This window comes from Anomaloglossus baeobatrachus, chromosome 11 (genome assembly GCF_048569485.1).
Source record: "Anomaloglossus baeobatrachus isolate aAnoBae1 chromosome 11, aAnoBae1.hap1, whole genome shotgun sequence".
NCBI classification, from domain to species: Eukaryota; Metazoa; Chordata; class Amphibia; order Anura; family Aromobatidae; genus Anomaloglossus; species Anomaloglossus baeobatrachus.
In genome coordinates, this window is record NC_134363.1 from 196,443,129 (window position 1) to 196,458,753 (window position 15,625).

The 15,625-nt window shown below is 48.7% G+C and overlaps 2 protein-coding genes across 2 annotated transcripts in view; one reads left to right on the forward strand and one right to left on the reverse strand.

Moving 5' to 3' along the window:
* Positions 1-6,808, forward strand: part of LOC142257160 (uncharacterized) — a 101,237-nt gene extending 94,429 nt beyond the window's left edge. The window contains exon 2 of the mRNA XM_075329280.1: positions 5,345-6,808. Coding sequence (XP_075185395.1) covers positions 5,345-6,371 — 1,027 coding nt within the window. The 3' untranslated portion in view covers positions 6,372-6,808. The remainder of the gene's footprint in view (positions 1-5,344) is intronic.
* LOC142257161 (opioid-binding protein/cell adhesion molecule-like) overlaps positions 1-15,625 on the reverse strand; it is a 258,031-nt gene that overhangs the window by 92,375 nt on the left and 150,031 nt on the right. The gene's annotated exons all lie outside the window — the stretch shown is intronic.

Sequence of the window (15,625 nt, forward strand, 5' to 3'; positions counted from 1 at the left end):
TTTGAGGATCCCATGATGCCACTCTTCATAGGAGATTCAAATAGGAGAACAACTTGCAAGTGGCCACCTTAAATACCTTTTCTCATGATTGGATACACCTGCCTATGAAGGTCAAAGCTCAATGAGGTGACAAAACCAATTTAGTGCTTTAGTAAGTCAGTAAAGGGTGCCCTTACTTTTGCACAAGTCAAATTTAGTTTAAATGCGGATTGCACATTTTCTGTTAGTACAATAAACCTCATTTCAATCCAGAAATATTCCTCAGTCCATCAGTTATTAGATATGAAACTGAAATAGCAAAAACCCAAATTGTTATAAAGAAAAAAGGTTAACATTAATAGGGGTGCCCAAACTTTTTCATATGACTGTATGTGGTGGAGTTATGATGTAGCAGAGACCATGGGGGACGTCCCGGCATTGGGAGAGAACGCTGCCCTTGTGTGGGAAGCATTACTGCTAGAAACATCCTGTCAGCGGTCACATTGTCCTCTCCTACGAATAGTGATGGTTTGCCATCCACCTTCTGTAAGTCCACCTTATCCCAGAACCTTCTGGGCCCCTTGTAGCCGCTGACTGTCCTCTCCTGGGCCTGAGCCTCGTCCTAGGAATGTGGTGGATGTCATTTCTCCACTGCTCAGGGCGGAGGGCGTCTTCTAAATGCTGAATGGAGACAGTTTGATTCAAATTTCATTTTTTGTACAGATCTTTGTTGTAATGAAATGAAGACCCTGCGGCAGATGAAGGATAAATGGTGGAGGCCTTAGAGTGTCCTTCACAAGAGGTCAGCAATGTAAAATGTCACTGATTTCTTCTCTTTATTACTTTGTGCACTGGACTGCCCCTTGGACAAGGGCTGCTCCGCGGAGGTGGGACGCTCCATGGACAAGGGCTGCTTCGCGGAGGTGGGACGCCCCTTGGACAAGGGCTGCTCCGCAGAGATGGGAAGCTCCATGGACAAGGGCTGCTCCGCAGAGGTGGGACGCTCCATGGACAAGGGCTGCTCCGCGGAGGTGGGACGCTCCATGGACAAGGGCTGCTCCGCGGAGGTGGGACCTCCATGGACAAGGGCTGCTCCGCGGAGGTGGGACGCTCCATGGACAAGGGCTGCTCCGCGGAGGTGGGACGCTCCATGGACAAGGGCTGCTCCGCGGAGGTGGGACGCTCCATGGACAAGGGCTGCTCCGCGGAGGTGGGACGCTCCATGGACAAGGGCTGCTCCGCGGAGGTGGGAGGCTCCATTTACACAGGGCACTCCTCTGAGTCGGGCTGGTTTTTGGACACAGGACTCTCAGACTCAGGAACTTCATGAGTGGTCAGATTGCACCTGGACATGTCCTATCTCAGGGCCAGATTTTCTAATTCTCCCCACAATCTGATCATTTCTCCGTCCTCCCTTTAGAAGTGAGTGCCAGCAGAGGGAGCCCATGTGGTCAGGGGGCCACTACCACCTCTTACGCTGGTGGAATTGTGCCTCAGGATGAGCTGTACTGTATAGGGCCCGTATGTTCTTGGCCAGGAGCCTGTGCGGTGTCCGCTGGCTCCACTGAGGATTGTAGGGCGGACGGCTGATTGAGCTCGATGCAGCTGCCCAGGTTACGCATCTTTTTATTTTGCTGTCATTTGGGAAATACATGGAAAGAGACGATAGAAGAGAGACTGACACCAGCCTGAAAATTGCTCTGGCACACTGGCCCCGACGCCCCCTTCTCCTCTGCAGAAAGCCGATTTCGGAGGAGCCAGTGGTGTCTGGGAGCAGTGAGCTCATTACAGGCCATAACACGGACAATCATCTCGCTCACTCTGGCTGCAAATCCGTCTGTAAGTGAACACAGATCTCAATCAGCAGCCGAGTGCGGCCCCAATCTCATCCAATGCTCCCCGGCAGACGAGGCACCGGCGCCTGCACCAGGTCTGCACTACACATTGGTACAGATTGTGCCCAGGCAGACTCGCACAGTCCTAGGATTGCGGCCTGAGAGTTCCTCAAACATTGACTGATGACGAAGGATGGGGCTCTCCCCAGGACTGAGAGTGACGGTAATGAGGGGCTGCATATTGCTCGGGAAACCAGTCCACTTTGTAATGTATCTCTTCTGCCTGCTCTCCATCATGGAGGAGCTTGTCATGGTCTTGATAACCCGCCACAGCTGCACAAGCTCTTTAGTGAGATGGTTGGATTTCTGCTTCAATGTGTCCACACTCCCGCGGTGTTGCCACTTGTCCAACCTGCGCCAGCGGCTAACCCATGGCACTGGTGTCAATGTGTAGCATCAGCCCCAGCAAGGCAGCTGTTGGGAGGCCGGGCAGTGCTGCGCTTCATCAGATTGCAAAGGTCTTTAAGAAATAAATGGTCTGGGCTCAGAAGGTGATAGTTCATCACTCAGTGGCCTCAGAGGTTACTACCGGCTGGATGCTATGGGGTAAGTGGGCAGACAGAAATGAGGGGATAAGTTTATATTGTACTCTATAGAGAATGGGTAACCAGTTCAATGACTGGCACAGCGTGGTGGCATCGCTGTAGCGGCTGGACAGAAACACGATGCTGGCTGCTACATTCAGGATACATTTTAGGAGAAGGTTTGGTGAGAGGGATACTGCTGAGTAGAAACATGCAGTAGTTCAGGATGAATAATATAAAGACATTTTTGCCAAGTCAAGGCTAAAGGGGGCTTTACACGCTACGATATCGTTAATGTTTTGTCGTCGGGGTCACGTTCTTAGTGAGGCACATCCGGCGTCATTAACGATATCGCAGCGTGTGACACTGACCAGCGACCTTAAAAATGGTGAAAATCGTTCACCATGGAGAGGTCGTCCCAAACTTAAAAATCGGTTAGGGTTGTTTATCCAGGTGGTTCATCGCTCATGCGGCAGCATACATCGCTATGTGTGACACCGCAGGAGCGAGGAACGTCTCCTTACCTGCCACCGGCCGCAATGCGGAAGGAAGAAGGTGGGCGGGATGTTACGTCCTGCTCATCTCCGCCCCTCCACTTTGATTGGCCGGCCGCTTAGTGACATTGCAGTGACGCTGAACGTCCCTCCCCCTTGAAGGAGGGATTGTTCGGCAGTCACAGCGACGACGCCGACCAGGTAAGCATGTGTGACGCTGCCATTGCGATAATGTTCGCTACGGCAGCGATCACAAACAATCGCATGCGCGACGGGGGCGGGTACTTACACACTCGCTATCGCTACAAATTGCTAGCGATATCGCTACCGTGTAAAGCCCCCTTTAGAAAGGGTCAGATTCTGGAGATGAGGTGAAATGAGCGAATAATAGGATATGGGAAGTGAAGGTAGGTTAGTATAGGGGGGAACATAAGGGTCCACTCTCACTCCCTAGCCAGCATTATGAGTGTTAAAGGGTTGGTAGGGTGCAGGGACGCCCTACACTCCCCCACCCCCAGGCCGGCACTGTCAGTGTTAAAGGGCTGGGCCGAGGGGATGGGCATGGCCCCACACTAACAGTGACATTGCTGGCCGGGGGAAGGGGGGTGCAGGGCTTCAGTGACCTCACCTGAGTTCATTGAGGTCCCCTGAGGTCAAGTTACCAGCGGTCACAGGTGGAAAAGTGTGGGAACCTCCAGCTGTGGGCGCAGTTAATCTGAGTGACGTTACCACTGATCACGCGGCGTATCCAGTCTCTGCATGAACCTCACAGCGGACAATCATGTTCTATGGCTGCTTGGTGTTAATTCAGATGTAGCAGAGCTGAATCGTTGTGGGACCTCATGTGGATTACGTCGGACCTGCAGGGGTGATTTGGGGGGGGTTAATGAAGGGGTGAAAGAGGGTCTTTGTATTTTATTTCAAATGAAGGATTGTTGGGTGTTTGTGTTTATTTCTTTTCACTTACAGGGGAGGTGATCTCAGACTCCAATTACTAATCTAGGGCTAAGTGGCAGCTGTGGGCTGCCACTAACCCCTTAATTACCCCGATTGCCACCACACCAGGGGTAAATGCGACAACCCCAGCACTTTACCTGGTTCTCGCATCTAATGGATGCGACAATCCTGAGTGGTTGCAGGCTGCTATTTTTATTCTGGGGAGCTCCCAATAACCGTGGGTCTCCCCAGCCTGAGAATACCAGCCACCAGCTGTCTGGCTTTATCTTGGCTGGGTGTCAATTTTGGGGGGGACCGCATGGCGGTTTTTTTTTTATTTTTTTAAATCATTTAAATAACTAAAAAAAAAAAATAAGCGGCATGCGGTTCATCTTATTTTGATACACAGCCAAGTAAGCGCACGGCTTGGGGCTGCAGCCTGTAGCCTTGGTTTTATCTGTGCTGGGTATCATAATATGGGGGGACCCTACCACAATTTTTTTTTTTTAAATTTATTTTACTGTATGATATAGACCTGCAGACCGGGTCTGTGATTGGAAGTGCCAGACAGGCTGTCACTCAACGTGGGGGCATGTCTGACTGCAACTAATCACAGACGCTAGTGGACAGGGGAAGCAGTGAATATGTATGAGTCTAATGAGCGCCCCCAAAGGAAAAATGAGAGGCCGGGGGAGCAGTGTGACAGACGCGCCGGTGATCGGTGAGTATGAAGCGCTTGCTCCTACCCCTTTGCTCCGGATTCTGGTCTCCATACATTATATGGGGACCGTCGTCCGGCCAGACACCAGGGATCAATCCCCTGCCGACCCAAGTCGGCGGGAGATTGATTTGCGAGTCCTCCCTTCACAAGTGAGAAGCACGGGGACAAACGCAGAAAGAATATGCTGCAGTCTGTCAGAGGTTTGTGACCAAAAAACTGCAGACCAAAAAACTGCAACGTGCGCACAGCAAATCTGAATTCTCATAGACTTTGCTGGGAAGTCAAAAGTCAGAACTTTCTGACAACAAAACTGCAAAAAAACGCAGCGTGTGCATGTAGCCTTACAACAAACTAACATCCACAACTTCATACAACACCCGACAACACAACAACAAAAAAAACACCTTGATTACCAAGTGCACTTTAAAGACACAAGACATTCACACTACCTCAAGCAACAACACCACCCCCCTCACAATGCTGGGACATAAAACCCTAAATCCTATGCCCGCCCGCCCCCACAGACACACACACACACACACACACAGCACACACAGCACACACCGCACACAGCACACACACACTACACACACACACTTCTCTTCACCATGGCCTTCACACCTCGCTGGGAGACTTGGACTCCTCACAACCCCTGCTACGTGCTCCATTATGTGGAACTCTGCAATGTCTCGGATTATACCCATCACCTCTGAAATGTAAAGTGCCGCAGAACATGCTGCCAACATAGAAAAACAATTATCAGTAACCACAGATTTCTTCCCTTCTACTTTTCAGACATCAGTCAGACGGCTCCAGAAGAAAACATCATGACCAGAGGAGTCATCTCACCCTCTCTCAAGCAACATTCTTCAAAGCTCAGGCCTGGTACCCCTGCTCTTCACCGCCTACCTTCAGTCCCATGGCTGCCAGGACCATCACTGATGACCCTCAGATGAAATACTCTGGCTCAAACATCAACTCTCTGCTGCCCACACACTGTCTATCAGCCTCATCCTCCTCCTCCTCCTCCTCCTCCTCCTCCTTCTCTCACTTTAAAAAAAAAACCACTAACAAACCCAGCTTACTAACAATCACCCACAATCTGTCGCCTCCATACAGCTTCAGGTCAATATCATTCACAATCATCTCCAGTCCTCAAAAGACCTTCTCCACCTCTTCTCCTCCACCCTCATACACTCCTCACAAGACCTTCTCCACCTCTTCTCCTCCACCCTCATACACTCCTCACAAGACCTTCTCCACCTCTTCTCCTCCACCCTCATACACGCCTCACAAGACCTTCTCCACCTCTTCTCCTCCACCCTCATACACTCCTCACAAGACCTTCACCTCTTCTCCTCCACCCTCATACACTCCTCACAAGACCTTCTCCACCTCTTCTCCTCCACCCTCATACACTCCTCACAAGACCTTCTCCACCTCTTCCTCTCCACCCTCATACACTCCTCACAAGACCTTCTCCACCTCTTCTCCTCCACCCTCATACACTCCTCACAAGACCTTCTCCACCTCTTCTCCTCCACCCTCATACACTCCTCACAAGACCTTCTCCACCTCTTCTCCTCCACCCTCATACACTCCTCACAAGACCACCTCCACCTCTTCTCCTCCACCCTCATACACTCCTCACAAGAGCAACTCCAAACCTTGGAAAGTCACGACAACTGATTGTCTCCAACAAAAGCAATCATACACACAACCTAAAGACTCCTCTCTTTATGAAAGTCTACAGCATGGAATGACTCTGCTGCCACTTCACCGCCAGACCTACAGCCCCCCTCCACCCAACAATACCCTGTAGGCTGTAAGCCCACAAGGGCAGGGCCCTTTCCCCTCTGTATGGTCACTACCTGCAATTCACATGTTGCATGTAAACCATTTTCAGCAGCTCACAGACTAAAAATACAGATCAAGGACCATCATTCATTATTACCCCCTGATCACAGGACACCTATGGGTTCCTCTACAAACCACATTCTCAGAGGAAAGCAAGGGAGGTCACAGAGAAAACCCCGCACTGCCACCAATGGGTCACACACCGGACCCTTCTGACTCCACTCATCAGGGCAAGATGCAACTGAGTGATGGACAAGGTACCAGCAGCTTTCACCCTTGGCCGGCTATCGGGTACAAGCTCAGTGAACATAGTAGATGATACACATCCAAATCCAACACATGGAAAATTTGTGTATATATTTGTTTATTTTATATATACGATTTATTTTGTTTTTTTCACAGTGTGCGAATGGTCTTTTTTGTCTCATATTTCTACCCCATCCAGATACGCACCTGTTCACATAGTAAAGGTGCTGCCAGTACGGTGTGAACTCAGGTTAGCACCAGCGTGGGAAACCAGCGAGGGAACCGCGGTTTCATTCTGTTTTTTTTCTATTGTATAATGCATATAACAGGGAGTGGTGCTCTGTTGCTGGACTTGCACCCCAGCTCCTGGCTGCTTCATTAGCCTCCTTTTTGTTCACCAGTTGATCTTGTAGGTTTTTAAAACCCAGAGAAGATGCAGTGTAGTGTAAGGAGGCCGTGAAGGGGCGCTGGGCTGGTATTACAATGGCCATTATAATATTCCAAATACCTCCATTTATGTAGAAGGTAGAATTTTTTTGTTTTTTTTTCACAGTGTGTGACTGGTGTTTTTTTGTCATATATGGTATATAATACACACACACACACACACACACACACACACACACACACACACACACACACACACACACACACACACACACACACACACACACACACACACACACACACACACACACACACACACACACACACACACACACACACTCTCACACTCACACTCACTCACTCTTCAGGGCAGTCACTAGCAACCTCCACAAGAAGCCAAGCAAAGTATTGATTCAGCCACTCACAAGCCCAATCTGGTAACATTTGGCCTCATGAGGTATCATGGAGGCGCTTTATAGAGCAAGAGGAGCAAAGCATTACACATATTTAATAAAAAAAACTCATCCGATGCTGAAAAAGGGGACAAAGCAATACACTAGCATACAGTTACATAAAGATATTTGACCTGTGTGTGGTGGTGGGGGGGGGGACACACAATTTATTCTTATATTGAGAAAAGCACTATGATTCCAAAAATGGAACAATTCAACAGGAAACTATATCCGACAGGATTGAAACACAGACAAAAACTCCAAATCCACATATATTTCATATCAGTCACATCCCTCCCCTCGATGAGCTCGGAGGGGGGCTTATCAATGGGATGCAACTCAGACCCCAAAAACTGGGGGATCTACAAGATTTCTGCGCACTTCAACCCCCCAGAGACCCTGGTGGAAGATATTAATGGCATATTTCCAAGCATGATTAGAGCATGCATAGGAAATACAGCTTAGACCATCCATCAGGCTGATATTACTTTGGTGAAATCGATAAAAATAAGCCAAGCCAAAATAAGAAATTAATATCTTCTATTGAAACAATTATAAAAACAAAAACAAAACAACCAACACTGGAATACAAGACCGCCAAGTGCAAAAAGAACACAGGACAAAATATTGGGGGAAAAAACAAGTATTGCAGAAGGATCAGACGTATGATGCATTGAACAGAGCTCCATGAGATGTTCTGAGCTTGGGCAGTTTGTTTTTTTTGTTTAGAACCTAACCATGCTTTTCTCCTCTTTATCCCTGACCTGTCTGGTGGGTTCCTTGGTTTTCAAGATGGTGTTTGATCCCTGATGTTCTCATATGAACCTCATTCACAGAACATTCACAGTCATTCACAGAACAGCTGTAGTAATAAATGAGAGAAATCGTTACCCAGGGGGAGGAAATTCAATAATTATGTGATGTCTGGGGGCGATGGATAACATAGATAAAAGAGGATCAGACAGCAGAGGGCTGAATACAAATGCACTTCACAATTTTAATATTCACATTTTAAAATATTTAGAAAACGGGCATCATTTCCTTCACACGTCACAAATACTTTTACTTAGTGTTTGTGTCACATGAAATCCCAATAATATATTTAAGTTTGTGGATACAATGAGAAAAATGTGGAACAGTTCACAGGGAATGAATACATTTTCAAAGCACTGTATAAATATAGGTGAATGGGGGGTACACCTCAGAAGTGGTGACCTGTATCATTTCCCTATAAAAACTTTCCAACTGGAGGAGAGGAGAATCAAAGACTGTCATGAACCAGCCGGGAGGGTACGGAGGAAGGGGGGGAGGGGGCACGCAGACATCACACCACACCTCACAGCCCCGCCCTGGCATCTCTAGTATGTCAAGCCCACGTGATATGACCTCGTCACTTCCGTCAACACTCAACATCTTCCCCATAATTCCGCCTGAGTGTTCCACAGGGAAGAGATTACCATCATATTTCTAGTTATGATTTGATCAATCCATAGCTATGAAACATGATGTGTCTGGTGGCTTTCATCAGCGAGTTATTAATTTTGGACGGATACACATGCCCCACTATTAATAAAAAATGTGTCACGTGCATCTTGCCGTCATAAAGCTGTAAATATGTGTGCCCTATTTGTGGGGGCTACGCACTCCCCAGTATTGTAACTTTTTCCCCAGAGCCAGACTGACTACAAAATGCCTGTGAAGCTGTCTTGAATCATGCAGCTGCCCACCCACTTCCCTAGCTGAATTACGTGGTCAGCAGGGAGCTTGCTGGGGCCAGAGCGGTTTCCTCAATTTGAATTAACTTTGTCGCCTGCCATTTGGTGCCCAGATCTGGGTGACTTCTTGCTGCAGGGCAGGATTGTGTAACTATGAAGTGGCAGTGGACTGGCGTGTATGAATGCCATATTCCTCACAGAGACCTTGTGCTCCAGGGTGAATTATGCTCTGCAGCATCCCTGTAAGCGGGCCGCACAGGCTCCAAGACCTTGAGGGGTATTACTACGAGCGATACACCAGGTGTACAGGGTGCCGCATCTCTAACCCATGCCCTGGACACAGGGAGTGCGAGGGTGAGCAGAAGTGTGTGCGCCCTTCATCACATCCAGCAGTACTATACAAGAAGGAAAACGTTTCACATGACCGCTATTATAAGAAAAGTGCGCCACATGGACGCCCCTTATCCTCCTCCAGATGCGTGCCCAGATCAACGCGAAGCCAAAGCAGGAAATATTTATAACGTATTATATTTGCCAGGTATTTATGACATGTGGATCCATGAGTGAGAGGAGTACGTCGTCCACTACGCCCCAGACACGCCAAGTAGTTCCTCTAAAATCCACAAAACCCAGGCTCAAATGTAAAGACAAGGTTGATGATAGAATGGCGGGTCAATGTTCCTAAAGTAAGACCAAGCTCTGACTCAACCACCACTCATCGACCAGACCAGCTCCGTATCACTCAAAACTGGTGAAGAGCACTCAAATATTTCTACACTTCTCCTTCACATAAAAGGTTGGCACAAACTCAACGAACGCCCTCACCTCTGCACCGCCTGACCTCCGGTGGGGCCTCACCTCTGCCTCCGCCTGACCTCACCTCTGCCTGACCTCCGGTGGAGCCTCACCTCTGCCTCCGCCTGACCTCCGGTGGGGCCTCACCTCTGCCTCAGCCTGACCTCCGGTGGGGCCTCACCTCTGCCTCAGCCTGACCTACGGTGGGGCCTCACCTCTGCCTCCGCCTGACCTCCAGTGGGCCTCACCTCTGCCTCCGCCTGACCTCCGGTGGGGCCTCACCTCTGGCTCCGTCTGACCTCACCTCTGCCTGACCTCCAGTGGGGCCTCACCTCTGCCGCCGCCTGACCCCCGGTGGGGCCTCACCTCTGACTCTGCCTGACCTCCTGTGGGGCCTCACCTCTGCCTCCGCCTGACCTCCGGTGGGGCTCACCTCTGCCTCCACCTGACCTCCGGTGGGGCCTCACCTCTGCCTCCGTCTGACCTTGCCTCAGCCTGACCTCCGGTGGGGCCTCACCTCTGCCTCCGTCTGACCTCGCCTCAGCCTGACCCCTGGTGGGGCCTCACCTCTGCCGCCGCCTGACCCCCGGTGGAGCCTCACCTCTGACTCCACTTGACCTCCGGTGGGGCCTCACCTCTACCTCCGCCTGACCTCCGGTGGGGCTCACCTCTGCCTCCGCCTGACCTCCGATGGGGCCTCACCTCTGCCGCCGCCTGACCCCCAGTGGAGCCTCACCTCTGACTCTGCCTGACCTCCGGTGGGGCCTCACCTCTGCCTCCGTCTGACCTTGCCTCAGCCTGACCCCCGGTGGGGCCTCACCTCTGCCTCCGTCTGATCTCGCCTCAGCCTGACCCCTGGTGGGGCCTCACCTCTGTCTCTGCCTGACCTCCGATGGGGCCTCACCTCTGCCGCCGCCTGACCCCCGGTGGAGCCTCACCTCTGACTCTGCCTGACCTCCGGTGGGGCCTCACCTCTGCCTCCGCCTGACCTCCGGTGGGGCCTCACCTCTGCCTCCGTCTGACCTCGCCTCAGCCTGACCCCTGGTGGGGCCTCACCTCTGTCTCTGCCTGACCTCCGGTGGGCCTCACCTCAGCCCCCGCCTTGCTCTGCTCATTTTCTCATCTATTCAAGCAATTTTTCCTGTTCCCAGGTGAGTGACTCACTGCACAATTCTATGAAAATCTCCGAGGGGCCTGAGAAAAGGAAAGCAAGTGAATTATCAGTACAAGAACTGATAGAACGCCTCAAGACTGCGACAGACGATCCAAGCACCTAAGACAGCAGCGTAAAGCTATATTAATAGAGAGGACAGTGCAGACAATGGCGGCAGCGGGGCAGACACAGCAATGAGGACAGAAACAAAGTCTACAAGAGGCGGAAGAAAAATCAGTGAAACAGATTCAGGGAAGAAAAGCTGGAAAAGAAAGGAAAGACAATGGAGCGCGAGTCCTCTCCGCGTGGCGTCACCGGCCGAGCCGCTTACAGGCCGCGGTGTCTATACCGATAGTATGGAGATGGTGAATCGGCTGCCTGAACCCCCCCATTCCCCAATGTCCCAATTTTCCAAACAAGAATTTCACACATTTACATAAGTATTTGTTATTTTCTGCTAAAAGACAAAAGAAAAAAACTCCACCAAAGTATTTATACCATTGTCAACCGAGCGACTGACCATCCCGAGGTCAACTCTACATAAGTCACAGCTCTTACAGTAGAGAACCAGCTCCTGAGCACACCAGCTCCATATTAGTTCTCGTAGTGAGGAAGGCTGGTTTCCTAGAGGGATTGAACCTTTTTTCTCAAGGTGGAGGGAAGGACCCCCCCCCTTGTCTTTTGAGGGGGGTTTACAGTTTCATAGTTTTTAAGGACAAAGGTAGATATAAGACAATTGATATAAGCTCAAACCTGACGTTGATCCAGAGGAAGCAAAAACCCCACGGGGCCGATGCGAATAGCCCCATATTAGAAGGATCACATCATATACAGCAGATCAATGTCCCATAAGCTGTAATATTCTATTTTACAAGGACGGCAGCCAGACCCTCGAACTTTATTTAGTGCATCAATAGAAATTTAGCAAACAATTTCATAGTCTCTGTTCTTATAGTAAAAAATCCATAATCTTAATGCTCTTACAGTAAAGAATCCATAGTCTCACTGCTCTTACAGTAAAGAATCCATAGTCTCACTGCTCTTACAGTAAATAATCCATAGTCTCACTGCTCTTACAGTAAAGAATCCATAGTCTCACTGCTCTTACAATAAAGAATCCATAGTCTCACTGCTCTTACAGTAAAGAATCCATAGTCTCACTGCTCTTACAATAAAGAATCCATAGTCTCACTGCTCTTACAGTAAAGAATCCATAGTCTCACTGCTTTTACAGTAAAGAATCCATAGTCTCACTGCTCTTACAGTAAAGAATCCATAGTCTCACTGCTCTTACAGAAAAGAATCACAATATGTGCTTATATTTGAACTGTCTTTCCTCTAGAATGCCCCTTGTCCCTGTGGCAGGCGTAGGTGTAATGATCATGGAACAGATCTCATATTTGTACATTGTAGTAGGATGTGAGAGTCTCTGCAGCACCCATGTAAGCGGCCGCTCAGGCTCCAAGACCTCATGGGGTATTACTACAGGCCCTGGACACAGGGAGTGCGAGGGTGAGCAGAAGTGTGTGCGCCCTTCATCACATCCAGCAGTACTATACAACAAGAAGGAAAACGTTTCACATGACCGCTATTATAAGAAAAGTGCGCCACATGGACGCCCCTTATCCTCCTACAGATGCGTGCCCAGATCAATGTTCAGAGGATATGACAGATCTGACAGGTATTTAGGACCCATAGATTCATGAGTGACGTCGTCTACTTCACCCCAGAACTAGTGACAGGCGAACCCGAACTGTAAAGGCTCTGTGCCACATAGTGTTTGTGCACACGATCCCAAAGACGAGCTTTCTGGGAAGTTCGTGTTACAATTCGGGTCCAGAAACTGGAGGAAAAAAAAAAACACATTATTAAAAAATATTATTATACTTCCAGGTCCTGCGACGCATGCTGCATACTCTGTTTCCCGGCCGCTTCTGCTTCCGGGTCCGATCATTGCTGTGCCCCCAGGTAACCACCACTGACTAAAGGACCTTCCATGACGTCATAGCCATGTGACCAGTCTGGTGTGAATGTTGTACAGACATTGGCTTACAGACTGGTCACATGGCTATGCCGTTCTGGAAGGTCCTGTAAGTCAGATGTAGCAGAGCTGAAGATGCTCGCCCGCCTTTGGATTACGTCGGAGGGTTTTTTTTTGAGTAATAAAGATGGAGTCCTAAATGTCTTCTGTTTTATTTCTAATAAAATCTTTTTTCTCTGCGGTGGCTGTTATTTTAACTGTAAAGTAAACAGACGCTGTCACGCAGAATGGGAGTCTGATTGGATGCTGGAGTACCTAAAACCAGTACATATATTCTAGCATCCAGAATGTATGGGCAAATTCCGGGTTACTCCAACAGCCAATCACAGACACCCACTGTGCGCGACAGCGTCTGTGATTGGTTGTTGGGTCCCTCACACATATAGTAGTGTAAAAATAAATAATTAAAAAAATGATGTAGTGCTCCGCAGGATTTTTGATTCTCAGCGCAGATACATTGGACGGCTACGGGCTGCCTCCCCCATCTGCCTGGCTTTACCTTGGCTGGCAATCAAAATACAGGGAAGCCCATTAATTTTTTTTTTTTTTTTTAATTATTTAAAAAAAATAATTTAAAAAAAATGCATGAGCGTTAGATGTGACTGAATGGAAAATGTTATGGAGTGACCTGGTCGGAGAAGGAGTGTTGAACGGGACAAACATGGTAGGAAAAACAACTTTTATCCTTAACTCTTTGTTTATTTAAAGAAGTTAAGTAGTTTAACTGGTTAGTTTATAGAAAATCAAAATACTATCATAAATGTGTATGAGGAGTAATTATATAGCTCTGCATAATATGATGATGTTTAACTTACTATGAAAATGTGTATTTGTTATGCAATGATCATTTCTCTGTTTTGTACCAATGTTTAATAAAAACGATCTGATTTAAAAAAAAAAAAAAATGCATGAGCTCCTGCCGTATTTTGATCGCCAGTCATGGAAAGCCAGGCGGCTGGGATTCCCAGTGTGGTAAGACCCAAGCGTTCTGGGCCCCCCGTGCTAAAAACCGCAGCCGCCCCTGGAAATGGCACATTGTTTCTTAGCGCCATTGCCAGGTGCTTTATCCGCCTCGTCCAGCGGCCCTGATGGCGGTGGCACACTGGGTAATAAAGGAGTTAATACCAGCTTTCTATTCACAGCTGGTAGTAAGCCTGAAATTCATGGTGTCACGCCAACTTAGACATGGCCACCATGAATTTCTAGTAAACAGAAAAAAATTGTTTATTACAAGTAAAACAAAAAAAAAAGCATTTAGACTCATAATCCACAGATAGAGCAATGTCAGCTCTGCTTCAATGCTCTGTTTAGATAATTGTCTCTACAGAGAGCAATGTCAGCTCTACTTCATCATTCTGTATAGACAAGTGTCTCTACAGAGCAAGAGAAAGAGAGCCATATCAGCTCAGCTTCATCACTCTGTACAGAGAGAGAAGCAGGCTGACACTGAGGGTATGATTCCACTTGCGTATGACTCATGCGAGTCTCACATTGCATCACCCCGCACGGCCTGACATTCTCCCGACACGAGCGCCTCAGCTGCATGGAAATACATGCAGCCGTCCCGCTCCTGTCAGGACAGTGTGTGCCGTGCCGGGTGATACCAATGTGAGACTTACACAGTGACAATCAAAGTTCAATCAGGTCTATGAGCCATGGACTCGGGTGAACCCTGACGTCACCGCGAAAACGGCCGAAAACAGCCGAAGACTGCCGAGTGACGAGCAGTGCAGTGAATACCCCCGGAAGTTAACAGGACCTTCCATGACATTATAGCCAGGTGACCAGTCTGTAAGCCAATGTCTGTACAACATTCACACCAGACTGGTCACATGGCTATGACGTCATGGAAGGTCCTTTAGTCAGTGGTGTTTACCCGGGGGTATAGCAATGATTGGACTCGGAAGCAGAAGCAGCCGGGAGACAGAGTCTGCAGGACGAGTCGTGGGACCTGTAAGTATAATCCTAATATTTTTTAATAAAGTGCTTTTTTTTTTTCCTTTTTTTTTTTTACAGCCTCTGGACCTGAACTGTAACACGAACTTCCCAGAAAGCTCATCTTTGGTATCGTGTGTTCGGATCCGCACAAGCCTCATACTCAGAAGATCTGTGGGCGGCACGGTGGCTCAGTGGTTAGCACTGCAGTCTTGGGTTCAAATCCCACCAAGGACAACATCTGCAAGGAGTTTGTATGTTCTCCCCGTGTTTGCGTGGGTTTCCTCCAGGTTCTCCGGTTTCTTCCCACACTCCAAAGACATACAGTTAGGGACTCTAGATTGTGATCCCCAATGGGGACAGTGTTGCCAGTGTATGTAATGCGCTGTGGAATTAATAGCGCTATATAAATGAATAAAATTATTATCTGGGATCAGGAGACCGAAGGGTTCACACAGCCCCATACACAAGGTCTGTCTCCAGACCGGAACACAA